Source organism: Colletotrichum graminicola, assembly GCF_000149035.1.
Source record: "Colletotrichum graminicola M1.001 genomic scaffold supercont1.61, whole genome shotgun sequence".
Taxonomy (NCBI): Eukaryota; Fungi; Ascomycota; class Sordariomycetes; order Glomerellales; family Glomerellaceae; genus Colletotrichum; species Colletotrichum graminicola.
The window spans coordinates 139,553-166,167 of record NW_007361065.1 but is presented as its reverse complement, the minus strand read 5'-3'; the positions used below and the strand labels follow the sequence as shown (position 1 = coordinate 166,167).

General features: G+C 52.7%; 7 protein-coding genes and 1 non-coding gene across 8 annotated transcripts; 3 read left to right on the top strand and 5 right to left on the bottom strand.

Moving 5' to 3' along the window:
- Window positions 1–1,764: 1,764 nt before the first annotated feature.
- On the top strand, window positions 1,765–3,522 carry GLRG_10483 (uncharacterized protein; the record flags this gene model as incomplete). Its single annotated transcript, XM_008101168.1, has 2 exons — window positions 1,765–2,160; window positions 2,221–3,522. 2 exons carry the CDS (start codon window positions 1,765–1,767, stop codon window positions 3,520–3,522), a joined length of 1,698 nt encoding a protein of 565 aa, XP_008099359.1.
- A 2,488-nt stretch (window positions 3,523–6,010) lies between these two features.
- GLRG_10482 (uncharacterized protein) lies at window positions 6,011–7,300 on the top strand (the record flags this gene model as incomplete). The annotated part of the gene is made up of 4 exons (XM_008101167.1): window positions 6,011–6,072; window positions 6,221–6,491; window positions 6,565–6,673; window positions 6,759–7,300. The coding sequence occupies 4 exons, from the start codon at window positions 6,011–6,013 to the stop codon at window positions 7,298–7,300; spliced, it is 984 nt and encodes a 327-aa protein (XP_008099358.1).
- A 2,363-nt stretch (window positions 7,301–9,663) lies between these two features.
- On the top strand, window positions 9,664–10,193 carry GLRG_10481 (uncharacterized protein; the record flags this gene model as incomplete). The annotated part of the gene is made up of 3 exons (XM_008101166.1): window positions 9,664–9,847; window positions 9,919–10,000; window positions 10,079–10,193. 3 exons carry the CDS (start codon window positions 9,664–9,666, stop codon window positions 10,191–10,193), a joined length of 381 nt encoding a protein of 126 aa, XP_008099357.1.
- A 1,144-nt stretch (window positions 10,194–11,337) lies between these two features.
- Window positions 11,338–12,602, bottom strand: GLRG_10480 (deuterolysin metalloprotease; the record flags this gene model as incomplete). The annotated part of the gene is made up of 4 exons (XM_008101165.1): window positions 11,338–11,734; window positions 11,806–11,988; window positions 12,046–12,331; window positions 12,401–12,602. 4 exons carry the CDS (start codon window positions 12,600–12,602, stop codon window positions 11,338–11,340), a joined length of 1,068 nt encoding a protein of 355 aa, XP_008099356.1.
- A 2,444-nt stretch (window positions 12,603–15,046) lies between these two features.
- On the bottom strand, window positions 15,047–16,477 carry GLRG_10479 (ribosomal protein L32; the record flags this gene model as incomplete). Its single annotated transcript, XM_008101164.1, has 1 exon — window positions 15,047–16,477. The coding sequence occupies one exon, from the start codon at window positions 16,475–16,477 to the stop codon at window positions 15,047–15,049; it is 1,431 nt and encodes a 476-aa protein (XP_008099355.1).
- An 817-nt stretch (window positions 16,478–17,294) lies between these two features.
- Window positions 17,295–18,640, bottom strand: GLRG_10478 (uncharacterized protein; the record flags this gene model as incomplete). Its single annotated transcript, XM_008101163.1, has 3 exons — window positions 17,295–17,493; window positions 17,550–17,949; window positions 18,010–18,640. The coding sequence occupies 3 exons, from the start codon at window positions 18,638–18,640 to the stop codon at window positions 17,295–17,297; spliced, it is 1,230 nt and encodes a 409-aa protein (XP_008099354.1).
- A 1,040-nt stretch (window positions 18,641–19,680) lies between these two features.
- On the bottom strand, window positions 19,681–19,790 carry GLRG_13263. Its single transcript has one exon. It is a non-coding gene; the product is annotated as a tRNA-Met (tRNA).
- A 644-nt stretch (window positions 19,791–20,434) lies between these two features.
- On the bottom strand, window positions 20,435–22,107 carry GLRG_10477 (cytochrome P450; the record flags this gene model as incomplete). Its single annotated transcript, XM_008101162.1, has 2 exons — window positions 20,435–20,947; window positions 21,004–22,107. 2 exons carry the CDS (start codon window positions 22,105–22,107, stop codon window positions 20,435–20,437), a joined length of 1,617 nt encoding a protein of 538 aa, XP_008099353.1.
- Between the last annotated feature and the right edge of the window lie 4,508 nt (window positions 22,108–26,615).

Genomic DNA, 26,615 nt, shown 5'->3' with positions numbered 1-26,615 from the left:
CATGATCTATGCATGTCTTCCCACAGCATTAAGATAGCATTTTCTTCGTCTTTTTAAGATTCTAGGTCTCGGCGTTACTGAGCTGTCAGGTATCCAGTCGGACCCCTCCTCGAAACATGCAGATGTAACGACAAGACATTGACTGAGGTAAGACAAAAAACGACTAGACAAGATCAGGGAAGAGGATTGGCGCCCCGCAGGGCCCGGCGGAACGCCCAGAAAGAAAAGCAATGGACGGAAGAAGATGCGACGCGGGCGCGGCTGCAAATACAACAGGCTCAAACATGCCAACGCGGAAGCCCCCCATGTAATTCGTCCGACCTCTTCGCAGGACTCGGCGGACGGGTGGATGTTTCTCAGCTACCTACTCTTCTGCAAGCCCCTAGAAGCCACATCGTGACACCAATGATATCGCAGAACCCTGCCGCTACGCTTCCCCCGCCGTCGCAGGGTCCCGAACCGGAGAGATGCCAGAGGAGTGGAAGCGCAGCCCCTCGTTCAGATGACAGTCCCCACCAGAGCTTACGACGACTGCACATCAAAGCAAGGATGGCACAAGACCCAGCAACAAGTCCAGTCGGTCTAGTCCAGCGAACCAATGCAACATTGCAAGCGCAGGCGCTCCTTCCTAATCTGATCGCGTGTTCTAAGGAAGAGGGCGTAAGAGGGAGGGGGAGAGGGAGAGGGAGAGGGAGAGGCGGGAAGTATCGACAAGTACACAAGAGCAAGGTATGAGAAATCCCACTGCCTGTCGTCTGAAGGAGAGGTGAATGCTGGGATAAACCGGGTATGATGGGTGATGGGGGTATCTGGAGGCGGCGGACGTCTCTTTACGTATGTAGCGGATCATCCATTGCCATGCTCCAAGTCAAAGTAGTGGCATCATATCACCGCATACGGGTATTGGGATACGCCCAGATCGCCCAAGGCTGGGCCACATCTCGAATACCCTGGAAACCCGGAAAGAGAGGGCCCCCTTGTTTCCCCCCCAGGTCATTGTTCATCGGCAGTCATCCTACAACAGGTAAGGGTCTGTGAGGTGCTTTTGAAAGACGCGTACTGCCCTTCCCATTCTCCGACCCATGGCTCGCTCTTTTCCCCCATCCCCTTAACCATTTGGTCCCTTTTTGTGCATGGTCATCCCATTGACTGTCCATTTCCTTCGTACGCCTTTGTTCCCTCGGTTTGTTGAAAGAAGACGCCTTTGAGAAAATCAACAACGGCTATCTGCCCAGCTCGCCACCACCGACATATAGTCTTCTCTGCGACGTACCCCCATTCCAGCCGCCCGGCGAACAAAGAGTCTTGGCGTTGACGGGACAATTAATTGCCTTCCTCCTTTTTCCCCTGTCCCGCGCCCCTCGACTGCCGGCTTGGCAACAGTCCAACAACACCAAAAAAAGATCCGTTGGTGGCATCGGGCATACGACCAACTACCCTTTTTGGAAACAATCGCATTTCACACTGAGACAATCGCGGACTTACACCAAAGTAATAACCAACAACGAATCGAGATTTCATATCGCTGCGCTCATTACAAATCTAGCAACTGGGGAAAACGGGTGAGAGGGAAGCGAGAATCGGGCACACAGACAGCCAAACATCATTTCATTGGTCGGACCTTAAACGACTGAATCGCACAAGAAACGTGGCACGTCTGCTTAATCTAATTACCAAAGGATCATCGTCTCCTTTGAAGGAGACGACGACGATCGCGACCGCGACTCCCACCACCGCTATTTCTCGAGACACACATCACGCAGAATGTCCAATGAACTTCCTCGCCACGAGAGGCGACCGTCGTCACCGACACAGTATAGCAGCAGCTCTAAAAGCACTTTCGGCCCCTGCGACATGAGTATCAAGACGCTACTGGGCTTCATCTCGACCCGCGTCCTCCGCGGAGGCCCGCGCTTCATCATCCAGCTCATCCTCGCCGCCTTTGGGCTGCTACTTCTCGGCAAGTTTCTTGCCTCCCCGACATCGACAGACACCCTCTTCAGTTCTGGGTCACGATGGAGCTGGTCGCCGTTCAGCGAGAGCAAGGGGCAACAGGGCGTCGGCGTGAGAGTCGTGGTCTTCGGGTCACCGGACATTGCGACACCCTCGACGGATAAGGGTGTGGAGGGCAAGGGCTGGACTGAGATGCTCTGCGACGAGGTGCGTCTGGCCTTTACTTCTCCTCAGGTTCAACATATCCAACTAACCCTTGTTCCATAGCTCCGCTGCTCTTCTCATCAATCTTTCATCCCATCAACCAGCCTCCCCGCCCAGGCAATGACGACTACGAAGCATTACAGAGACACACTAGAAAATCTCACCTCGAAAGTCGACCATTCCAAACCGTTCGGCTACAACTACAGTTTCCTGGTCGATCAGTTCCCTCTCTCCGACGCCATCGCCAACCTCACGTCCCAGATCGACGCGTTCCTCGCCCTGCCCAAGCCCCATGACGTCCCCCGCGAGACCGTCTGGGTCTTCACCTTCGGCACCTGGGACGTCTGGACCCTCGCCTCGCTACCGCGCGACGTGGGCGGGAAAATCCTCGACGCCGCCGTCGAGGCCCTCTTCGCCCAGGTTGAGCGCATCTACCAGGCCTCCCTCGACGCCGATTCCGTCGCCTTCTCCGACTTTTGGGCCCACCAGGATACCATCTCGCCCCTCGCGGAGCTCAACGCCATGGAACAGGGCAGGGACGTGGTCGACCCGCGCGAGATCGAGAACTTCCGCGTCATCGTGCCGGAGCTGTTCGACGTCTCCATGACACCCGGGTGGCAAGCCCAGCGACCCGCGCCACCGCAACCACACAACAAGGCCGAGCAGATGACCAACGCCGCGTACCTCACGACCAAGTGGAATTCCGAGGTCAAGAGCTGCATGGACGAGTGGATGCGGACGCCGGACCCCGAACCCGAGGACGGCGATGAGGATGACTTCGGCTACGTCGCGACGCGTGTCCGCCGCTCCTTCAACGAGGGTGACGCGCCCCTGGTCGTGCCATTCCCCCGCCGTGTCGGCGCGCAGGTCGACGCTGCGAGCTTCATCCGTGAGGCCATCGTCGAGCGGCAGATGCGGAACCAGGGGCTGACGGACGCGACGGGGCGCGGCAACCGGACGGGTGGCGAGCAGGGTAACGTCTTCTTCTCCGAGACCTGGGTTCCGTGCATCTGGGCCAGCACGTCCAACGCGTCCGAGACGGCCGAGGCCGCCGACAAGTACGCCGCGTGCGGCGCGCGGGACGACTACCTTTTCCACTCGCCCTTCACCCTGAGCCAACGCGCGATCCGGGAGACTGCACGAATCGCGGCCGCCGAAGCGCGACGCACGCTCGCGTTCGTGGACCGCACGGAGGGGGGCGAGGGCGAAGGACGAAAGCAGGGGGAGACGAAAGAGCCGGCGGCGGCGGCGATGTCGAAGAGACGCGAGAGGAGGGGTCAGTTGAGCGGGTTCCAACGCATCACTCTTCCGGATCACTCGGTGCGGCCCGTGAACGTCGTGTGCCCGTCGGCGGACGTCTGCTGAGTCTCGAGTTTTCTGCATTTATGATGGGAGTTTGCAATAACGAATCGCCAGGCATCCGGCGAATCGGGTTTCATTTTATGGCATTGGCGTTGGTGGGCATCTTGGCATGAGGCATATGCTATATCATCTGCTCCCGGAACCAACCGGGTGAGCGCAGAGGACGGAAGTTTGGAGTTTGGATCATCACAGATACCGGGGACAATGCTTCCCCCAAAAGGGTCATAGCTTATGACATTTTCATTGCGTACATATTCAAAACCGAGGTTTCTACACGTTATAATCCTGCCCTCGCTTCTCTTTCGTCGGATTGATACTGAGGGCCGCGTCTCTTCCGGCGCTCTCCCGCCGTGGAGTTCCGAGTCGCAAGTAGTGTCCCGTGTAGGTGATATGGGGTCCAACGCTTGTGGAGCCTCTACAGCCTTGAGTGTTTGCCCTAGATGCTTAACCATCGTTGGTCGGACGTTTCTTATGGATGGCGGAATCCATTCGTGGCAAGCTTATTGGGTGGGTACGTCGAAACCTCGGACTATGCATCTGTATCTTTGACAGGGAGATCGACGTGACGTCACTGAGCCATACGGCATATTGACTTCATCCTTTACACCTTGTAAGCTATTGTGTCTCTCTATTCAACGACCACCTAGCACCCTACCCCATTCCAAGGCCCCCCATTGGCGAGCTGTATGCCAATATCAACGGTGAAGGCTAGATGCTGTATTCGAAAGGTCCTGTCTCACCAGCAGTTGCGTCACAGACGGGACCGTTGATCCACAGCTCACATTTATCTCTCAACCCAATCGCTTCTAAGCGAGACCCTCTAACGATTGACCACCATCAGCTAGCAGAATGCTTCATATTCGGACGCTTATGTCCTAGCAGAAACCTTAACGTTAGGAATCGAAATTATACGAATTGCAGTCTCGTGACTGTGAGTTGAACGTTCCATATATGGCAAGCGCGCGTCATTCTCAATATGTTAGTGACAGGGTCGCATCCTCTAGATGAACTCTGACAACTAATGCAAAGCCATCAGAAGCTATATCTGGGAGGGATGTATGTTCCGTCCTGTAAATTCAACCGATAGATGCGCCGTGCTTAATAAGGGTTTTGAAGTATCACTCTGGCTAGTTCCAGTTACACCAGTCACGGGTATTAAAGCGTTGAAATCATTAAGGACGTTGTGTGAGACTCTTATCTTGAAAGGCCTTGGCGTATAACTAGGACAATATCAAGCAGCTAAATCAGACAAGTATGTTGGTTTCACCCGCATAATCGATCAGAGACTGTATTGTCTTTCTGTGAGGCATAATACGTACGTTGCAACGAGTTATGTGAGTGGCCAGGCCTGTCCTGTGTATGCTCTTAACGTTGCAAGCACATGTTACCAATTCGAATAGTAATCGCCACCCCTGTCACAATGGCACAGCGAATCAACACTCGGCCATGCAAGACATTGATGTTCGTTGTACGGAGCCCACGGTGTGTCTGATAAAGGTCAACAAAGCAGACATGCAAGTGACAAACCTTCAGGTTTGTTGATGACCACAAAGCGATCCCGGTGTGAGATTTGTGTTTCCCACATTACAGCAGCCGGCCTGAACTTATCTTCTGTTGTCGATGCCACCACTTGCTCAAGTACCTGAATCATGCCATGGGGACGGGCGGGGGCGTGCCTGGTTTTTTTGGCCTTGTATAATGAGACGAATTTCACGACCGTGACCTCTTGCTAATAACCTAGCTGTTCATCATTGCCAAGTTCAAATTAGAACGAGTTTGAGTCCAACATGGGATATGTGTGGCGAACTTGAGAGGGTTTGAATTGGAAGTATTACCACCCAAGTTCCGCAGCCACTTTGCTTGCCACAACAATAGTGTGTGAAAGAAAGCCCGCCAATAACACAAGTGATTGAAGTCAAGCCAAGGTTGGAAGAGCCTCATCGGACTGTCCCGTGGTTCCTGGATCAGATCTCAGTGCTTGCAGAAGACTCGGCTGTCTCCCACGCACCCTGCAGTGAACCAAGTCAACCAGCGTCTGCGCCACTGCGGCCGCGCGGTTTTCCATCTGGAGAGCCAAGACGATGGACGTAACCACAATGCTGATTGGTTCCCATCGGGTGCACGGCGCAAATTAAATTAAAAGGGAAAAAAATTGTTAATGCGCCTCACGCGTGCCGGTCAGCCCGAACCCGGCCGGCGAGGCAGTGAAGGAAGAGAAACTCAGGTGGCTTCTTCTTGCCTTGCCGTCGAAGCTGACTCTCCAAGAATTCCCAAGTAAGATGCCCAGCCACCCCGCCCAACATTTCCCCTCCCTCTCCCAACCAAGAAAAGCGACGTCCTCCGAGAAGCCTTAGCTGTCCACGTTTTAATCCTGTGCTGCTAAACCAAACCCCAAACGGGTCCGCATATCGGCGCTCAGTCACTGCCTCTTAATCCCCGCGACCTGACTTCTGCCCCTCCCTCCCATTTGCGCCGCGCCGTTCAAGTCGCAATGTCACAACCGGGATCCGACGAGGAAGCGAAGAGGAAGCGGGACAAAGTGGGAGAGTTTCTGTATGCGCGCCATTTGTTTACACTTTAAGCGCCTCGCACCCCTGCCAGCCCTATGATGCTGCTCTCACCCCTTCCCTTTGCCACGCCACCATCTCGCAACGACGGCACGTCTAGCACCATACCGGCCACATGCTAACTCCGGGAATAGGAAGAAGAATATCACCAAAGGCGAGCTCGCGGTCAAGCATGCCATCGGCCTGGGCGCCACGCCTAATGTAATCCCCGTGACGCAACCTATCCTCGACGGCCCGCCTCGTGTGGTCGAGGTCGGTTGGCACCCCGTCGGGGGGCTCGCCGGCAAGTGGTTCGCCGAGGAGACCGGCCTGGGCAAGATGATCACGGAGAAGATCAACAAATATCCCGATCCCACGCAGCACTGGGCCGTACTCGTCGGCGACTTCGCCCATCAGTTATGGATGGTGAGTCAATCTGATCTCACGCACTCCCTCTATTTCGTCCTAGTTGATGGATATCTGACAATCGGACTAAAAGGACGAGAATTTTCACGTTATCTACACTAATGAGCGGTATAAGCGCGATGAGTGGAGGACATTCACGGTGGGTGAGACGCGCTTCAACGATGATGCAATCCGACGAGCGGGTGAGTCTACACTGACCCTCTTACATGCCCAATGTTCCCAACAGATAGCCTCTTTCAGGTTTACGGGCTGCTAATGAGACCCTAGGCGAGTACGTGATCCAAAGCATCAGATCTCGGCACCCGGCATACAACCTTATCAGCAACAACTGCCAAACCTACGTCCTGGAGCTCCTAGACGCCGTCAAAGTCGACGGACAAAAAGATTTCGGCACCACCCTCGCCGTCTATGAGAGACTGTTCAGTTCCGGAAAAGTCATCGATCTCTTCAACGGGCAACAAAGGCCAGAGCAACAACAGCAGCATCTGCTGGAAGCGCCTCCGCTGCAGTATCCCCCACTCCCACCGTCGCCCGCTTCGCCGCAAGGTGGAGTTGCACCGCCGCAGTACCAATACAACCTTCCCCCGCCGCCGCCGCCGCCGCCGCCCCCTCGCCCGTGTGGTGATCCGCTTGCTCACCACCCGGGTACGGTTTCGCACGCACAGAAAGTGATGAACGACAACACCACACAGCTAGATACACAGGAGGAGGCGAGCAAGCCGAGGGGCTTCAGTATGGGGACCAAGGAGATCAAGGAAGCCAAGCGTGGATTCCTTTCACGATTCACACGGAAGGGATCATCTAATTGAGCGCCGTCGGGCCGCTATTGCGCGATATGTCGTCAGATTTGTTGCTCGATTGTCTCGCGGTTCTTGTTTTTTCTTTTTCTCCCATATACCCTTTTACGGCCTCTTTCATGGAATAGCAGACGACCAGGGGAACGATGAATACAGATTCATCCGGGGACGGCGTTTAAAGGGGCTGGCTGGCATTAGCTAGTCTAGAGCAGTAGCCACCATTGTACATGGTGCATTTTAGGTAATGGCAGAGATCAATATTCTTCAACGCGTAATTTCTAGACCATCGCTTTTTGAATTCGAGACCTTGACTACCGATCATGTAGTCGGTCGCTGAGAGACGTCACACGCCAATGCTCGCGTAAATGTCTTCATCTGCTCGAGTAGGCACGTCAATTTCAATATAACTCGCAACAATACCCTGCCACCGTTCAAAGGCCCTGTAAGACTAAGCGCAGCCCGCGTCGCTTCAATCGAAGGAAATATGAGGACTCTCGGAATCTGGTCTCCTTGCCCATAGAGTGCGAAAGGGGGTCAACTTGGAAGACTTGGTGGCATAGAAAGCGCGGGCCGAACCATTCTTGGCCATGCCATACTCCCACGTCAAGCCAGCAACTATACACCTTATCACATCGCCAATAGATATGCACGCAGTTCTCGGATTACCTTGTAAAGCCATGCATCTGTCAGTCGTGGAGACCTTGATACTACCTCGGTGCATGATGGAACTTCAAATAAGCATAAGGCTTGTGTTCAAACAGGTCCAGACCTTGCAGGCGCCTATCAGTTGGTTGTGTACCGGGGACCCCTTGTGTGTTATGTCATGAAGCATGGAGGCCAAAGTTCTGTCACTATTGGTACTCATGAGTTACTGGTTTGGGGCTGCTTGTGCTTGGCTTCGGAGCATTACTGTGACTTGCCACCGTCATCACACATTGCCAGCTCGGAAAAACAGACCCTGAGCTTCCACGGCCTCAACGGGCATACATTCACGGTTTTATGATGTCTTGTAAGAATAATTACTGTTCTTCAGTGCTTCTTTGCCCTCTTCTCGGTACATTTCTCAGCCCACTGGCAAGCTAGTAGATGTTCTATTAGTGGGTGACATAGGTAACGCAGAGGAAATGTTGACCAGTGCGAGGCGTGTCGAGTGCCCATCCAAAAACTGCCTCAAAGTTGTCAAGGAAGCCTTAAAGCACAATTGGCTTCATTTCCATCATCCATTAGCCATCTTCCCCTGCTCAAACTGGATGTTAACTGTAGCCATACTTCACCAACCCTTCAAAAAGATTCGACATGCAGCTTCAAGATAGGGTTAAAGCTTTTCAGTTAGTATGGGGTGCTTCACGTAGTGAAAATCATTCTCTGTGTAATATTGGCAGCTCTGGAAATCTGTCTGTCCAACGTATATTAGTAAACAACCTTTTCTATCTTTCTGCAATGGGATAACCGTTACATCGAGTGGACATATCACAATACAGAGTCTGGAATACAATTGATCTACCACAGAAATCCTTAGTAAGTTTGAAGGGAAGATGCTTTGGCTGATATGTTCGCCTGCTTGGACGAGGCGCGACATCAAACCAATGTTGTTTAATACCAAGGCCTAAGCGTAATACAGAATATCTACTGTTGGTCGGGAATTTGGGTTTTCCGATGGCGAAGTTCAGACTCGAGCTGGAAACATGCTTTCGTCCGGGATTCCGGCAGTGGAAGCCTTTTTGGGGCTCCGGGGGAAAGTTACTGATAATGAAACCAACTACCTACGGTATGCCCACCGAGCGCTAGACCAGCATTCAAATCCCATACGCTCAGATGACACCGCTTAAGATTACTGCCCCCAATTTGCAAGTTCTAAGTAAGGAAGAAGATCATATTGTAAATCGTCGGTGGCTGGCGACAGGCTGCGCCTGTTTGCATGGCTCTTCAAGTCCCTTCCATTACATTTCGTACAGTTTATCAAACAGTTTAGTGTCCTGTCTTGTGTTCTATATTTCATTGAAAGAGCTTTATTCAGCCTCATAGCTTATTTAAACTGTTAATCTGATGATGTTTACCATGGACTTCAGACGTCCCATACAGCCAATTGAATAAACTAAGCACGCAGGCGGAAGTTGGTTTTAGGGATACCCATGAAGCCATGAAACCAGGCTATAGAGGTGGGTCATGTGGAAGGACGAATAAGATTTATAACATTTGACGATTACATATTGGTGCTACTCCGCCAATGTGCACAGTCTTCGCTATAATGATGGCCGCAATACATAAATGACCCGAGCAGCAGTTTGCTTTCCTTCGATGCCTCCCCAGCAGTACACACCAAGAGCTCATTATTTGTTTCTCCTCCCTCCCCTCAATCCAGTCCTGTACTCAAGATGGTTTCCTATATCATTCTCTTCAATCTCGTGGCTGTATCTACGGCTGCTGTCCTAGCTGTTATAAGAGAGAACCCTTCCGGCTCCCTCTTGATCGCTCGGGCCGAGGCCTCTGTCTTCATGTGTGAAGACAAGGACTACAAGGGCCAATGTCTAACGCAGAGAGTCGAAACATCATTTTGCTGTACGTCTTCACCCTCCATACTCATTATCGCCCTTTATCATGAGGTATAAAACTCTACTTACGCGTTATAGATAACGTGCCCGTCGACATGGTCGATCGCATCAGCTCAATCCGCAACAACGACAGGGACGACAACACCTGCACTTGGTACCGGTGAGTCATCCCTCTACTATTGACACCAATTTCTTCGATTGCGTTGTTTCTGACAAGTCAACTTCTTGGCGTGGGCAGTGAGCTCAACTGCCGTGGTGATTCATACCGCAATCAGGATGACGGTAACCTGGCCGATGGCAACGGACACTTCAATGACTCCATTCGTAGTCTCGAGTGCAGGAGAAAGGACTAGCCGGCATCACATAACATTCTTCGCCATGAGTTGCTTTTAACAAGACAGTCTGGACAGTCAGGGGATGATAGACTTCCCTATAATTAATGTAGTCACAAGGGAGGTAACCCAAGTAACTTTGGTGGCCGTAATGCAATTATAGGCTTGATCAATTAATCCCACGTAACCAAATAACCCAAAATTGCAGTGTGAAGAGTTAAAATTAGTTTGTGCGGTCATCACCGTACGCTACCTTATTATGCCACATTCCTGCTAAAACAGCTACCTCTATTTGACGGCGTCTTCTTTTCTAACTACAGGCATACCGGTCTTGTGACTGTGCCTTCTAGACTATAAAAGCTAGATCAACAGTTACTATGCCGGATAAAGTAGCGAGGAGTTACAGACTCAGTAGTGTCGAGCAGGCTAAGGTCGCCGCTGCAATGGAATAATTTTACCGGCAGAAGAATAAGATAGGCTGGGGATAAAACAATACGAACCTACATCTATCGAATCGCTCCTAATTTAACTCGAAGATTGGTTGATTAAATTGAAGCTGTGTAGGAAGCTGGCTAGTCTCCATTTAGCCACATTCTAGCCCATGGGTACATGGTCGTTGCAGCAGGGAGACAGGACTCGTCCAGCCGCCTCTAAACACTGGAGATATTACCGGAACCGCCTGGCGCGCCTGTGATCACTTGAGACGAGGATATGGGCCAACGTCGGAGCTCCCACCACTGATGGCTGCGACTTTGCTATGGAAGGGCGTGAGTGGGCCCTGAGAGTAATAGCGTGACGGCATTAGATAGCCGTTGCTGAGAAAGGAAGGGGGTTCACAAATGGTTACGGATCTAACAGTAAGGCATTAGCCAATTGTTCACTTCCTCATTCAAGAGCGGCAAATCGCAGCCTTCCATTCACGCTGTGAAGACCCAAATATTAATATGTGCATTTATTACTATAGGCATCGTATTTGCATACCCCTTCTCATAAGGCCATCAGAACCCTAGAGAGATTAAGCTTCTCGTCGAATACGTTAGTTGAACCCCTTGTACCACCATAGTTATTGCCACACGAATTGAAACCCCAAAGATCAACATAATATCATCTCCGCTAAATACCGCTCCAAAGACCCCTGAATACGTTGCGTGCTGGTCGCACACGCTTAGCCGGTGGTGCAGCCGCCAAGACGGACGCTCTCGGCGTACATCTCATAGGTGTCCGCGTTGGCAGCGGCCTGGGCGGCCGACAGAGCCTGGGCGGCGGAGGGGCCGTACGCATAGTCGTCGGTGCCGAACAGGTGGGTCATCTCGTGGAGCATGCTGCCCGCCTTGTCGTAGTCGTCACCCGCGCACCGAGGAGCGAGCTCAGGGAAGTCCCAAAAGCCGTTGTTGGGGCACGGGACGATGACGTTGGCAGAGGGGACGGTGTACAGAAGGGCAGAGCCATCGCTGCAGTCGCTGTAGGTGTCGGTGCACGAGACCTTGGGCGACTTGCTCTGGACGTTGGCCACGTCGTTGTAGATGGTCTGCACCTTGGACTTGACGGAGGTGGATTTGAACCTGGAGTGGGGGAAGCGAGTCAGCAAAAAAAAAGTCAAGTAAGGGTGCATCGGGAGCCGAGAGTTACTCACCATGTGGTGAAGTAGGCAGTTCCGGCACCAGCGGCGGTGTAAGCCTTGCTGGCCATGGAGATGGCGTCAGACACGGATGTCTTCAGAGAGGACGTTTGCGACGAGGAGCACGAAGAGTACGTGACGGCACGCTTCTGGATGCGAGACGAGAAAGATGGCTCGGCTCTGCGAGAGATGTGCTGCCTAAAAGAGTTGGAGTCAGCACCTGTATAGTCAATCTCAACATATAAAAGTACATACTCGGCAACGGTAGCTTGGTCAGGGGTAACCTCGACCTGGCCGGACGTGACATCCTCACACGCGGCCAAATCTCTGAAGGAAGAAGGCGTGTCGGGGCCCGTCGCGTAGCGGAAGCCCTGGATAGCGGTGACCTTGGCCTGGTTGACACCGTCGAGTCTGTAACTCTTGGCCGCGTTGACCGGCACGGTGATTGTCTGTCCAGCCTCAATCTTCTGGAAGGCATCGGCCGAGAGGCCGGTGCGCTTATAGTTGACAAACATGCCGTCGAACGGAAGCGCCTTGCCCTCTGCTATGTTGTTAGCCACTATCTCGAGTGCCTCCTTTCGGTTGTTTCGCAACAGAAGGCTCTACCCACCTGCATCGGTTACCAAGAGGTCCTTGGTGGCGTGGTCACTGAAGACCGTGTTGCCCTTGAAGATGGAGACGGGCTCACTGCCCGTGTTGGTGACTGCGACATTGACCACATGGTTCTGCGCGTTGGTGATCTCGACGGAGAGAGGGCAAGTGGCCGAGGCAGCACCAGCAAGGAGGGCGATGGGAAGGACTTTGGCAATCATTGTGACCGGTCGACTTGAGTGAAGGATGCTGGCTGGAGAGACAAGTGCAAGAGAAGCCTACACTGAGATCGAGAACTTCTTTGCCATATATATACTCGGCCTGCCACAACGCATCTCCTTTGGGCGTTCGTCGGACGGCAAGGGCAAAGATAAGCAACACCGGAAGAATTCCCACGTCGAGGAGGTGAAGAGGGAATCACCTATGATACCACAAAGCATTGTCCCACTTATTTAGACTGAAAGAGCTTAGATTCTATAATGTCTAGCCTCCTTTCGGAAGGAGGTAAAAGGAACTGCATTATAGACATCGTGGGAAGGCGCGGCTCTTTCCAACAATAGGCTCAGGGGAGCCGCGCCAAGAAGATGCTCGGTCAGTGCAAGTGGGTAAGGTGGTAGTATGCATGCTGTGGATAATTTGCCAAATCATACAGAGTGGATAACAGGATGCCATTGGTCACCTCGGCCTGTGAGCAACAAGGAGCTAATCGGACAACTGAGATGTCCGGCAATTGGGCACATAAATCCACCATTCAACGCTCTCCGCTAAGCAATTTAGGAAGGCTCTTGGCAAACGTGGTAGGTGTCATGGTTAGAGACCAGGGGTAGAGACCCATGGTTACTCAGCTATACCGAGGAATCTGGCGGTATTGTTGATGCTGTGGTTATATCCGTTATCGGCGGTCTACGTCCTCCGCTCCACTCCCTCTCAATATTTCCCCTTCCGGCCGATTAAGAATGCTCCCGAGTGCTTATCGAGAATAAACACACAAAGTTAATGAGTCAAGCAGGGGGTGGAGCTTATCTGGTTCGATTGGTGCGGCTCTTGGAGGTAATATCGACATGATACATGGTGTCAGCGTGCACTTGCCACTGGACATGTCTATTTGGTAAAAGCAAAGCAAAATCTATTAACCTATGATCTGGCTCTTCGATTCCTTCAGGCATATGGGTCTCGGGATGATGCTATCGGAAGTGAGTTCGGCGAAGGAGTCCGTGGTGTGGATTGGAGCCACCACACACGTAAACATGCGAACAGCTGGAAGATGGTGGGGTAAGAGTTAAGCCGAGCAAGGACAACCTTACAACACACTACTCTTCATGGTCAGGTGAGAGGGAGCCGCCGTATGACGGCATGGCTGTGCTTCTGTCCCGATGTGACATAATGCGTTAATCGTTGCCCGGAATCAACGGCGTCGCTTTGCGATTACTTCACATCGGCGATGTCGCGGCTCGTAAGACACACAGGCTTGAAGATGAGGAATTCATGCATCGCTGTGCCCACACTTGTCTACCAGGAGTCACCATGCGAAATACCAATGTCAACCAAATGCTCCATCCAAAGGTCGCATGTTAAAGCCACTTAGACGTGCTCTTTGTCTAGGATTATTTCGCTGATGTTCAATCTAGGTTGGCATATGCAGAGTGGTTCGGTAGATGTTATATCGCCAAGCGAAGCCAAGAACAAGCCAAGAGCCTTGGCCGATGGTAGTGCCTTGGCCGATTGGTTACCCACTACCCTGTTGAATTTGTGGGTTTACGAAATCACAATCTGTTCTGTATGTTGGAGTACTGGTAGCGTTTAATCTCTGATATGAGGAAGCACAACGTCCTTGGGTCAAGTATGATTCGCATGATATCAGCGAAATGTGACTGACTTAAGTCCCAATACACAACTACCTACTATAAGCCACTATAGTACTAAATATTCCAAAGCGCGTCGCAGAGGAGGAATTGATAGAAAGAAGAGAAATATATTCACTTACTGGCACACCTATGCTCCTGATATGTGGGTTTTGTGGATGCTATGATAAACACTCCAACCGACGATCTGAAACTTGTGCTCAAGTTGCGCTTCAAGACAGCTGGTGCAATCACTTTCTCGCCAATCACCTGATACGAAGACGGACGTTTCCAGATACGGGAATCACGGTCAAATCGATTAGAAGTCTAGAACGACGGTGGTTCTCGGAATGTTGTACAGATTGACTCTATCGATCAGTACCCTGTCTAAAAGCTTAGAATTCGGCGCGCTGGCATATTGAACGCGGCCTTTGCAGTCAGGATATCTTTACGGGAAGCCTCAAGGTACTTTGGCCGTCGTTGTTCTTTGCCCGTCCTTTGAGTAAAACATAACCCGGAAACCGATGACCTGGGTGCTCCTTTGGGTCGAGGAGCGAGGACAGTGCGATAAATGTCTCTGTACGATTGATTCCCCGACAACAGGGCGACTTTATCTCATATTAATGTTCAATCGGAACGTTTATGGCAATTTTCAAGAGAAAGACTGCATGGCTTGTTCTCGACTGAGTCTGGTGACCCTAAGACTCTACAGCCCCGGATCAGCACTTCGGTCCTTAACGGGGAGAACTACAGCAATCGAATATTATCACCTCATGGATATCAAACCACGCTGTCATTATCATTATTTAGACACAAAAAGTACATCATTCGAGGAAACTCCCTCCTCGCAAAGCAAGCTCGCCCACCTCTTCCTCCACGCCCCTCCTCACGACTCTCTTCCTCTCCACCCGTCTCTCTTCTCTCGCCGCCTCAACCGCCCTCTGAAGCTCTGCCCTCCTGTCCTCCCTCTCCCGCCTCTCGTTCGCCTCCCTCTCCTCCTCCCTCCTCCGCCTCTCCGCCAGCACCAGCTCCCTCTCGCGCGCCTCCTCCTCTGCCTCCCTACTCTTGTTCTCCGCCCTCCGCGCCTGGATCTCCCTCTGCACCCTCTCCTCCGCCACCGTCGGCTTCCCACTCGCCCGCCGCGCCGCGTCCTGCGCCCGCCTCTGCCTCTTCAGCCGCATCCGCGTCTCCCGCGACTGCGGCACCGCCAGAAAGTCCAGCCGCGCCGTCTTCCCCGTCGGCAGCTTCACGTTCCACGTCCTCCGCGCGTCATTCAGCCCTGCCTCCACCCTGCCCGTGTGCAGCTCGATCCGGTACCGGTCAGGCCCGTCTGCGCCGCAACCCAGGAACCGGTTCCGCACGATCGTGTCCAGGTGCACGCAGAAGTTGGTCGTGAAGTCTCGGTACAGCTCCTTGCACCAGGCCACGCCGCCAAAATCCGCCGCGCCGAGGTCCACCGACCGCGCCGCCCGCACGAACACCATCTCCCGCTGGACCGGCCCGCACGCACGGAGGGACCGACCGCTAGGCACGTGCGGGGCCTCGTCGTCCGTGTACTTGCCCATCCATGTCAGTTCGAGCCGCTCGAGCGCAGGGAGCCGCCGGCTCAGCGCCGCGAGGTCCGCGCTGTGACGCTGCACAACCTCGGGCTGAACGGCCAGCGTCCGGAGGCCCCGGCACTGATTCAGCACGCCCCAGAATTGCAGCCAGCGCGGGATTTTGTCGCTGGTCGAGATGATTGCGCCTGAGAAGAGGTTCCGCGTCGTCCAAAGGGGATTCTCCTCGCAGTCTGCCGAGGCGACGTAGACGTGCCGCAACAGCGGGCAGAACGCGGGGCGGAGCCGGGCGCCGACGCAGATGGTGAAGTCGTCCGAGTGGTCGAAGACGAAGGTGTTGGCGGACCAGAAGACGGGCGCGGCCTCACGGTGGACCTGGCGGCATGCCAGGAGGAAGTTCAGCGTCGCGCGCTTCGCGCAGCGGCACTGCGACAGCCGGTCATGTCTATAGGTATATTGGAGCGGAACGGGGTCGACGGCGACGTCGAGGACGACGCAGGCAGCAGGCTCGATGGAGGTGGCGTTGTGGTTGTAGCGGAAGTGGCAGTCATCGTCGTGGGTACGTGAGTGCTTTGGCGGCGCGACGAGGGTGTGATGGTAGATGTGGTTGCGCAGTTCGAGCGGCAGACCGAGAAGGCATTTACTCGAGGCCGGGTGTTGGTGAGCGGGGAGGGGGATTGTGAGTGTGAGGTTTGTCATTGTTGGTGCTGAAGTCGGTGTTGTCATTGTTGTCGTCTGGAGAATCCGGTGATTGATGCGATGGATGGATGCGGAGCGTGATAGACAAAAAGCTCAAGGCCAGAACGTTAGTCGCGTATCGCCAGTGCAGCAAGAACAGTAGGGGGGGGGGGAGGAAACGGCTCTATTAGGCAAAATGGGTGTGATAAGGCGACCAGAGTAAAGACTTTCAGGCAACCAACAAGGCTCATCACAGGTTTTGTATGGGTGTGTGTGTGTGTGCTGGTTTGGACTACCGTTGTAAGCCTCGTTGGAGCGGTTGGAGGTAGGCAGTCACCGAGTGAGTCATTTGACCGAATTGATCCAAAAGGCAGAATTCGTTCGGAGGGGACTTGTCAGCCTTGGAAAAGCACGGATAGCCATCTCACTGCAGTTCTGGGCATCTTGGTTGGATAAAGAAAGGTGAAGATTTGAGGCGTGTTACTGAGGCTGTGCTGCCGATTGCACCGCCGAAGACGACTTGCTGCGGATGGAGGACGGAGTACGTACGGGGACAATAGGCTGGCGGAGTGCAGCATCCGATGTCAGCCTGCATGCCCACGTCCCGCATGTGGAGGCTGCACACTCCTCCTGCAAAGAGAATAAGGTATATGTCAAATGGATGAATTGAGTTAGGCTCGCTACGCAATCATATGTTGATATGTGATTTCAAGGACGAGGCCGTGACAGGTCGTGTTAATTCGTTAATCCAATACAGATAAAGCCGTTGTTGTATGTTGCCCCTACTCCGAAACTCCCTTCATAAAAAAAATGTCGTGTCTGATCTATCCTCTCTGATCTAACCCTGGGCAACGGTGTCGCGGATGATCTTGTTGCAGTCGACCGGGTTCTCAAACACAAACCAGTCGTCGCGGGGGATGTGCTTGAACGCTTTCTCGAAGCGCTCCGGCTCGTTCTTGGCCGAGATACCGATGGCCGCGATGTCGACAACCTTGCGGATCAGAATAAGCTTCACCCAGCCCTTGAACTCGCGGTAGCTGGAAAGCTGTCAGCGGGCGGAAAGGATAACCGGCACTCGTTCAAAGCCACTTACATGTCCCCGTAGGCCTCGGGGTCGGACTGCGTCGAGTCGCCGATGAGGATGAACTTGCGCTTCGGCAGCCACCCGTGCACCTTTCTCATGCGCTCTACCTTGTACTCTTCCGTGGCCATGGTCAGGGCCGACAGCAGGCCGGCAACCGTCTTCCAGCTCGAGTCGCGGAGGATGATGGTCCCCGGGGGGTAATACTTGTCGCGGAACTCGCGCAGGAACGGGTACAAGTTGTAGGGAGAGGCCGAGAGGTAGAACCACGGCGACTCCTGCGGCAGGAGCGCCTTGATGTTCCTGTACAGCTCCGGCATTCCCTCGATTGGCGTCGGCTCGTTGACGAACGTCTCGCGGAGGATTCCCACAGGGTCGCTCGTCTGCGTCAGCTTAATCGTATCGTCGATATCTACCGAAACCACTCGGTTAGCTGCGAACGGTTCGCCGAACCTAATTCAACCCCACGTACCTGAGATGATGGCCCATCCATCTGGGGCAGCAAAGAAGGTCTTCATCTCCAGCAGGCCCGTCGCGCCGCGCGGCACAGCAGCGCTCGACGTTACCACCGTGCCGGAAGGCTGGTCGTTGACCTTGAGCGTGTCGGTGCTGATTCCGTTGGTCGCCGAGGGACCCAGCTTGAGCTCCTTCTTCTGGTTCACGATGCGGATTATTCGCGAGGGCTGCACGTCCCAAAGAAATGGTAGCAGCCTCTCCTCGATCGTCTTCCGCTCCTCGGCGTCGTCGGCCAGACCCAGCTTGTGTGCGACGCCCTGCACAATATCGACGATGGTGCACTTTGGTTCCTTCTCGAAGACGGCGGCGACAAATTCAGCCTGCCAGCTGCCTATGCGCGAGGGCTTGAAGGCCGTGTTGTCCAGGAGCCAAACAATGTCGTCGTCGGTGACGGGTCTTCCCCAAGGGTTGTAACTGCCGAGGTGCGAGAGCAGGCCGCTGGCTGTCATGAAGGCCGACTGGAGAGTCGGGACCCGGGGGTTGGGAAGCTGGGCTTCGAACTCGTCGAAGCCACGTTCTTTGCGCGTTCGTTTCTGCATCTCGTCGGCGTATGCGGCGGCAGTCTTGTCATCGTCTTGCCCAGCCATGTTTGCGGTTTGCGCGTGGCCTCGAGGTATTTATGCGGCTGTGTCGTCCTTGGTGTGTCTATTGCCTCTCAACAAAGGCCTGGGGGTCACTTGGATTGATTTTATGGGCAACGTGACTTGGGCACGATGTTACTGGTGCCTTGGCAGCGAGTTGGTTGGTAGGCTGACAGCTCGAGGCTGAAAGAGAGATGTCTCTGGAGAGAACTCGTTCGTTTTGTCGACTGGGAATTTGCGGGAAGGATGATATATCCCGTGGGCGGCAACGGACGGGGAATAAGTTGTGGCGATAGGTAGTGTCTCGGCTGAAGGAGGAGGTGGTGTCTGTGTCGGGGAAAGGACTAGTAGGTAGGCGGACGCATACAGACACGAGTTCAGCTTCCCAGGTCCAGCTCCCAGCGACAACGCCAAAACAAGGCCATCGATGCAATATGTCAGAGCTAGCCGGGTTTCGCTGCCTCGTCTGTATGTGGTAGGAGGATGGCGTTAGTGACATGGTTTAGAGCGGCGTGCGGCGATCTGTGATAGGGCGGTTCAATCAGATGCTCGCTGGCTAATGGTAAAGCCAGTCTCATAGAGTCTTGGCTGTAAATGCATACGCCCTAGAATCCTGTCCCTTGTGACCGCCATAGCACAAGTGACCGGGCAATGACGATGGACACATCTGTTGCAGGCGAAGGTGTGTCGGAGGCGTAGGAGAGGTGGAGGAGGCATGGGATTATGCGGGCGGGAGGGGGCCAGAGGCAGGGGAATGGATACGTACCATTTCAGTGACAGTGGAGTAGAGTAGGTAGGCAGAGGCAGGTAGGGTGGGACACGGGAGGCATCCCGTGCCCAACCTATTGCGTCCAGCCAGTCAGAGGGTAGTACGCAAAAACGCCCCGATCAGCCACTTTAATCACGTGGTCTGGTTCTGTGACCCTGGCAATCGTTGTGTACAACCGCTATTATTTAGAAAGATTAGGGGGGAGGACAGACTCTGAAATCAATAAAACTAATAGCACACGCATTCTACACTTACAGATGGAGTCAGCAAAAACGAATGTCCCTGGCAAGGCTCGAACTTGCGACCTTTGGATATCCCTGGCAACACACCCGAGTCATATTCATTGAAAATATGAGACCAACGCTCTACCAACTGAGCCACAGAGACCTAGATAGCCGTTGTGGCTTGACTTTCGAGAAAGCACACACCATACCTTCCATGCATGGCCATAATAATAATCACAATGCTGTACTATCACCATCTGTTAGCACTTTAGCTGTTTTTGTTTGGTCTGGATGGTCGCAGCCTGAAGTTTTAATAAGTTTCAGTGACAATGAATACTTTGGTGTGGCTTGTACATTGTACGTACGTCTGAGGTACGTCCGGCCACCTTAATCGGCTTGTGGATATCTACAACTGTCCGCTTCACTTTGTCGACGATACTTGTATAAACCTGACTTGTCTTCTTTAATCTTATCAATTTCATACTCAATGGTAGCCTCCTTCCTAATCTCTTGGATTCTAGAGCCGATTCACTTATAGAAGAAGAACCCCACCCTCCAGCTACTTCTAGTACTTCCGCGTGGTAGACTGTTGATCTCAAGGGCTTTGTGGAAATGTTAGCAAGAAGCCTTAATCGCTCAAGTATGTGCATCTCGTCATGCTCATCCATAATATAGCGCTCATACTCAGGGAGACACTGCTCAGGAAGACAGGAAATGAGGCCCTTTATTCCATTGTGCTACTCGAACTCTCTGGCTTACTGCATCAATCCCATTGTGACAATGATGCACGTTGTGACCTTGATGTCTCTAGCTGGTCCAAGCAGCAACCACCTTTTCGGCCCTCGAGCTATCCTCCAAAATGGCTCTCTTCCTATCCTCGCTTCTGGGCACGATATCCACCTTGAAGGGCGCAGTCCCCAGTATCAGCCCATCGTGATACCCAGTCTCGATGCTGGTATCCAAGTTCCCCTTGGCGACTACATCAAACTCCCACATGAGCTTCGCTATGGTAATCATGATTTGGTTCTCCGCATAGTTGGAACCGGGACACATGCGCCGGCCAGCACCAAAGCCGTAGGTCGGGTGGCGGTTCTGCGCCTCGGCGGCGTCCCGCATCAAAGGCTTGACGCCCCACTCGTTTTCCAAGTATCGCTCGGGTCTGAACTCTTCGGGCTTGTCGTACCATTCGTCGTCCATGTGGATGGACCACGCGTTTAGTATGAAGCTGGTACCTTTGGGAAATTTGAAGCCACAGTAGGTGTCATCTCGAGCAAGCACCCTCGGGAACCCTAAAGGGGTGACCGGGCGCCAGCGCATTACCTACAAGTGTCAATATCTATCTCCCATGCCATGAAAAGCAACGCGATATTGCTTACCTCCGTCAGGCAAGCGCTCAAATACTTGGCTTTGTGGAGACCGTCAGGCTCAGGTGCTTCACCTTGCCAAATGGAATCAACCTCGGCCTGTACTCGCTTCTGCGCTTCGGGGTATGCTCCCATGACCAGAATCATGATCCCGACTGTAGAAAAGACGGTATCGACGGCACCATCTACCGCTGTAGAACATAACGAAGCAATCTCATTGTCTCGGAATTCCAAGTCCTTGGACTCTTCCCCGAGAAGCTGCACCATGAGGGACATGTTCTCGGTGCTCTTCGTCCCCTGAATGATTTTTGCATGCTGGATCTTAGCACCATCAAGCATGTGGTACATAATTTTCATCGTGGCTGAGTGAAGAGTAGCTGCCTCTCGCTTCCAGCTTGCAAGAAAAGTGGGAATATACTTCATGGCGGGGAAGATATCAACAGGAGGTGCTCGGGCGGGCGTGAGGAACTTGACCCAGGTTTCCTGCACCTCGAAGTAGTACTCCGTTGAGCCTACTCCACTCTCAGCTACTCCCTGTCCGCCGATGATGGAACGGGGCGTGGCCAGGGCCCAGCCACGCAGGTGACTCTGTAAGTTCTCTGGGTCGTTAAGGATATCTCTCATTAAAAGTGCCGCCTGCGCCGCCTGCACCGTGAGGATGCGCCGCAGATCAACGGGTTTGAACAAATGGCGCAAACCAGTCCGCATCTTCTTGATTCTGTGGTCGTTGTTCATGAACAGGAGGCTCTCTGGGTTGACGAGCTTGGCGGTGATGTACGGCTGCTGGCGGTCCGAGTACAGGGCGCCTCGTTTCTCGAAAAGTTCCCGTACGTGTTCCGCGTCTGAAATGACAACGTAGTTGTTCGCCCCGACCTTGAAGCCCATGATATTGCCGTACGTCTTTTCCCACTCCCGAAACCCGAGGAAGGCCTTCTCTGTCGGAAGCTGTAGCGCGTTACCCATGATCATGACGGGCGGGGGGCCTGGTGGGAAGTCTCTTGGCCTTCTAGTGGAGAGAGCCCAAGCCGTAAGGAAGTAAACGACGGCTACTACTGCCGCGGCACCGGCAGCGACAGCCAACAGACCGGGATGCCACATCAATGAGACGAGCTGCATTGCATCTATGGGTTTCGTAACAGCGTAATAGATTCAAGAATGACAAAACACAGAAGTCTGGCAAGTGTTAAAGTCTTTGGAATGGTTAAACGGGTCATGGTCCTCTATCTATTCTTAATACCTGTGTATTCCTCACGGGCCTAGGTTTTCTTTTTTTCTCGCGGTTGCCCACCTCTAATGCAGCTTACTGTAAGACCACTGTACCACTGCAGATCTTTACAGAGTCGGTTGAATCAGACTGGTCAGCTTTGCTTTCCCCGCCAATTTGTGAGATTAACAGGCCTTGTGTGACTCTGCAACGCAGCAGGTTGATAGGTGCGTTTGCTGTCAGCGGAACATATGACTCTGCAAGGTTGCTCATTGGCGGTACACCTTGTCTGCATTGGGGCTCCAATTACGGCACATCGAGTTACTCGTCTAGGCCGTTCGGACCAACCGTGTAGCCTTTTAGCAGACCAAATTATGCACTTGAGAACTGCCAAGGGAAGCTATTGGATTCTGCAGTCTGCCTAAACATAAGCAGGAGTGCCTGATGCTTGGCTTTGCTATCACGCCCGCCCAAATATAACGCCAAGCTGGTTAGAATCCGTTCCGTTGCACAAAATGAAGGAACCCAATAAAAACATGGTATGAGTTTAGACACAATATTGACAAGAGATGATATCAATTGCGCTTGGTATATGATGTGCTCCAGTATCAACATCGTCTTGGAGAGATGTCAAAGACATCACGGTGTCTGCGAAGAATGCTTCATAGCAGCTAAGGGGAAAGGTGAGAACGCTCTGAGGCTAGATATAGGTCTCCGTAACCGCTGATTGGGCGGATTGATACAAATATCTCCTACAGATAGAAGGGCATCATGTTGGCTTCCATATCATTGCGAATTGAACGTTATGGCTGCCCTGTTCGCTGTTGTCCCCCGTTTGAGGAGTAGCAGACTTAACGTTCGCTAGCCAGTTGCAAACCCATGTTTATCTTATTTGTGCTTCATCAGGATGTCCAATCTCGTCAAATATTCGGAAGAATTCACATTAGATAGAGTAGGTTATGGCCAAACCGCGATGTAGCTCACCTTGGTGCTCCAATATGTCGGAATTGCCACGACTATTGAATACATAAGTGTATCTATAAACCATAACGCAGTTCTATCCTGCTTTTTACGTGTCTCAAAGCGGCCGTATCATTATGTAGATGTAACAGCCCCTGGGCAAGGACTGAGACCCATGTCAATAGGCAGTGATGGTCAAAGATGAGCGAGAGCGGATTCTATTTAGACGGTCTGAAAGCAACAATAAAGTGGACATAATCGTTTTCGATATAATTCCAGCAGCTGCTTTCCCAGCCCAGCTTATTAACGTTCGTCTCAAGGCCCGCGGTTTGCTTGAAAGGTGAGTAACAAACCCGGGAACAAGACAGGATTGATAAGTTAGTTAAAACATCCTACTAAATATATCAAGTAATGACTCATGTGAACCAAAGCAAGCAATAGTATAAACTGAGGAGGGTTTGGGATATATTAGATAAGATGGCCAGCTGCTGTCCTCATCATTCCATGTCCATGACTCCAACACCAAGTTTAATGCAGGTATTCTAGCACAGTTTGTTGAGCAACACATTGAGTCGATGCTGAATAGGTCTTGACGTGTCATTGTTTGGACTTTCATACCCCATATCCGCAGCCTATTACAATATATTATGGGACACGCTGCCCATTCAAGCATATCCCCAGATGGTGCGGGGATCAAAATTACAAATGTATCTATCTAATGTCAATAAACTAATGAACATTGCGTGGTTACCGCTAATCGCCCGCGTAGAATAAAGTCGCCAACGGGCCGAATGTGGCGGCCTATGTTATGCATGACGTGGTACCAGTATATGAAATCAAGTTGTTTCACGGCCATGAGCATAGCTATAGAACCAGGGCCAATGTCCGCTAATCCCTCACAATATCTCAGGGCTATTCATATCGACACGACCGATATATGCTTAGTCTAATCCTTGTTTCCATATCACACTTCCGCTGCCATCTCCAATTTATCCGACGTCAAACACCAATAGTACCCCGCCATCGAGGGCTGTGATCCCTGCGATTGCCGTCAAAGCTGCAGGTCACAACAACACACGGTTTTTATGGCCGAGGTACTAATTACATCGTACGTTTATAAGACGTATAAGCATGGTGATATACCCTCCAAACACGCACCCGACGACCGTACCACGACGTGTGCTGGTTCGCAACGTCCCAGAGCATATCACACCGTCACTCTGCAAGGAGGTGGCCACCCTAGTTTCCCTTCTTTTGCACGAACTGTCTAGCTGCATAATATAAGAAGGAGCTTTTCGGGTCTTCCAAGAGGATGCTCACCGGCAAGCCGCAAGTTGGCAGCGGGCTCTGAAACGCGAGCCTCATAGATCCTCGCTCAACATATGACCGGTGGAGTCTTTCTTCCCCAGCCGACAGCAACGGCTCTTCGCTTCCCTTTCCGGCTGACACAGTGCCATATGGTGTTCTATGGTATTCTCTTCCTGCATGCCGTGGGGAAGCGAGGGGACGGTGGGCTGCGGCTAGGGGTCGCCCGGGCTCTTTTTTTCACCGTCCGATCTTCGGCGAGGAACGCACAGGGTCGATCTCGAAATTCAACGTTGGATATGGCAGTGGAGTTAGGCCAAGGCCCTGCAATGCTGCGCTTAACGAGAGTATTGCGGTAGCCGGTAAAGTGACAGCCCTGTTTTGGTATCTTGACGGCCCTCTAAGCCTATCTCAGTAAGCCTACTGCCTATTCCAGTTAGTGTCAGCGGAAATACTATGTTCCATTCCATCACGCGAACATAACCAACTAACCCAGACCCTAACCATCCTACCCACTAACCCTACGCATCTTTGAAAGCATATAAAAGATGCGTAGGGTCAGTGGTTAGGGTCTGGGTTAGTTGGTTATGTTAGGGTGATAGAATGGGTTATTTGGGTGTGCTGTGGCGGTAGTGGCTAGAGGGCCGTCAAAATACCAAAAGGGGACCGTCAATTTACCGGCAACCAGTATCGCGACGGCGTCGGTCTTCTTACCGAAGCACTGCTCCCAGCTTTTAATTAAATCTCGTTCCAGACTGCTTTACCCCTCCTACCGGTACTTCTGGCACTAAATCCACCCCCCGTCGTTTCTACATAGTATGCATCACAACCTTGCTAGGGCTACGATACCGGCTCTTGACGCGACAGGCATATCGGCCAGGGACCATACAGGAACCGTCGGAGAACAAGGGTTGCGTGATCCTGAGCCCCAGACTGGCTGGAGGAGAGGCCAGTGCGGGAAGGATGAAAGGACAGCGGGCGAGGCACGCAACAGGCCACCCACCCATACACCATCTTTTCTCCCTTGAAGCAAGACTCGTCGCGCTAACTTCCTCGAGCGTGGCCGTACGCTTCCCCATACGTCAAGCAACACAAGAAGTTGCGAGGAGCTGAGTATGCCAGCAGATTTGGATATGGTTTCTTCTGTCTCGCCGATAGCAACTTTCCGCCTTGCCGCCTTTCGATATGAGACTGTCACTTATTCCTGTGTTTCCTTCAAAACGATGGGGGCAGGCATACAAGCAGGTCAAAACTAATGGATCATTGTCAGGATGTCAGCCGTCATTGAATCTTGTAATCCCTCCACACAGTTCCCCATCCTAGAAGAGACTGCAGTCCACCAAAGTTCACCAATAGGTACTAGGACAGCCCCCTTCGTTGGACGCTTCCGGGGGGGTGACTACAGCATCAAATGGGGGATCACATGGATCGGAGCGCCGATGACAAGAAGATGAAATGAAGGACGGCTCTTACACTTTTCTGTTTGTATTGACCGAGATGTGCCCATATGAACTGGGTTCAGGTGAGTAAGTGACCAAACCCGGCAGTTGATAGACCTGCCGGGTGGAGAACGGTTAGCCATGCTCCGGCGCCGCGTCCGCTCTGTCCCGGCACTAAGTAATTAGGTCTCCGTTATCATTTAGCCAAAGGTTGAACGGCCTAAAGGTGCCAACTGGGTTCTGCAACACATCTACGGGGTGTTCCACGAGCTGCAACATGCTCTGAGAGGGGAAAGCCAATCTCAGCTCAACTTCTTTTCTCGCTCGACTATTCCGATACTTCAGACACACACAGACCCTGGGCATCAAGCCCGTCCCGGCAACCCAACGGGCCCCATCCCCGAAGCATCCCTTCTTGCCGCAGTGCTCCACGTTTTCTAGAGGCTCAAGAGACAGTGTGTATGCGCTTAAACAGACGCAACCAGTCACTGGTTTGTTCCGGGCTGCGACCAAAGAACTGCCTACTGCCCGTTGTATCCTTTGCGCCCACGTCCCGTGCACCTCCTGCCACACTCGTGACTATGCCGTTAGGCAACTTGTAGGCAAAAAAAACAAAAAAAAAAAAAACAAAAAAAAAACAAAAAAAACAAGTCCGCTGACTGTGGCGGGGGAAATCAGACAAGCAGGCTTCTGGATCAACGGTGCGGTGATATGCA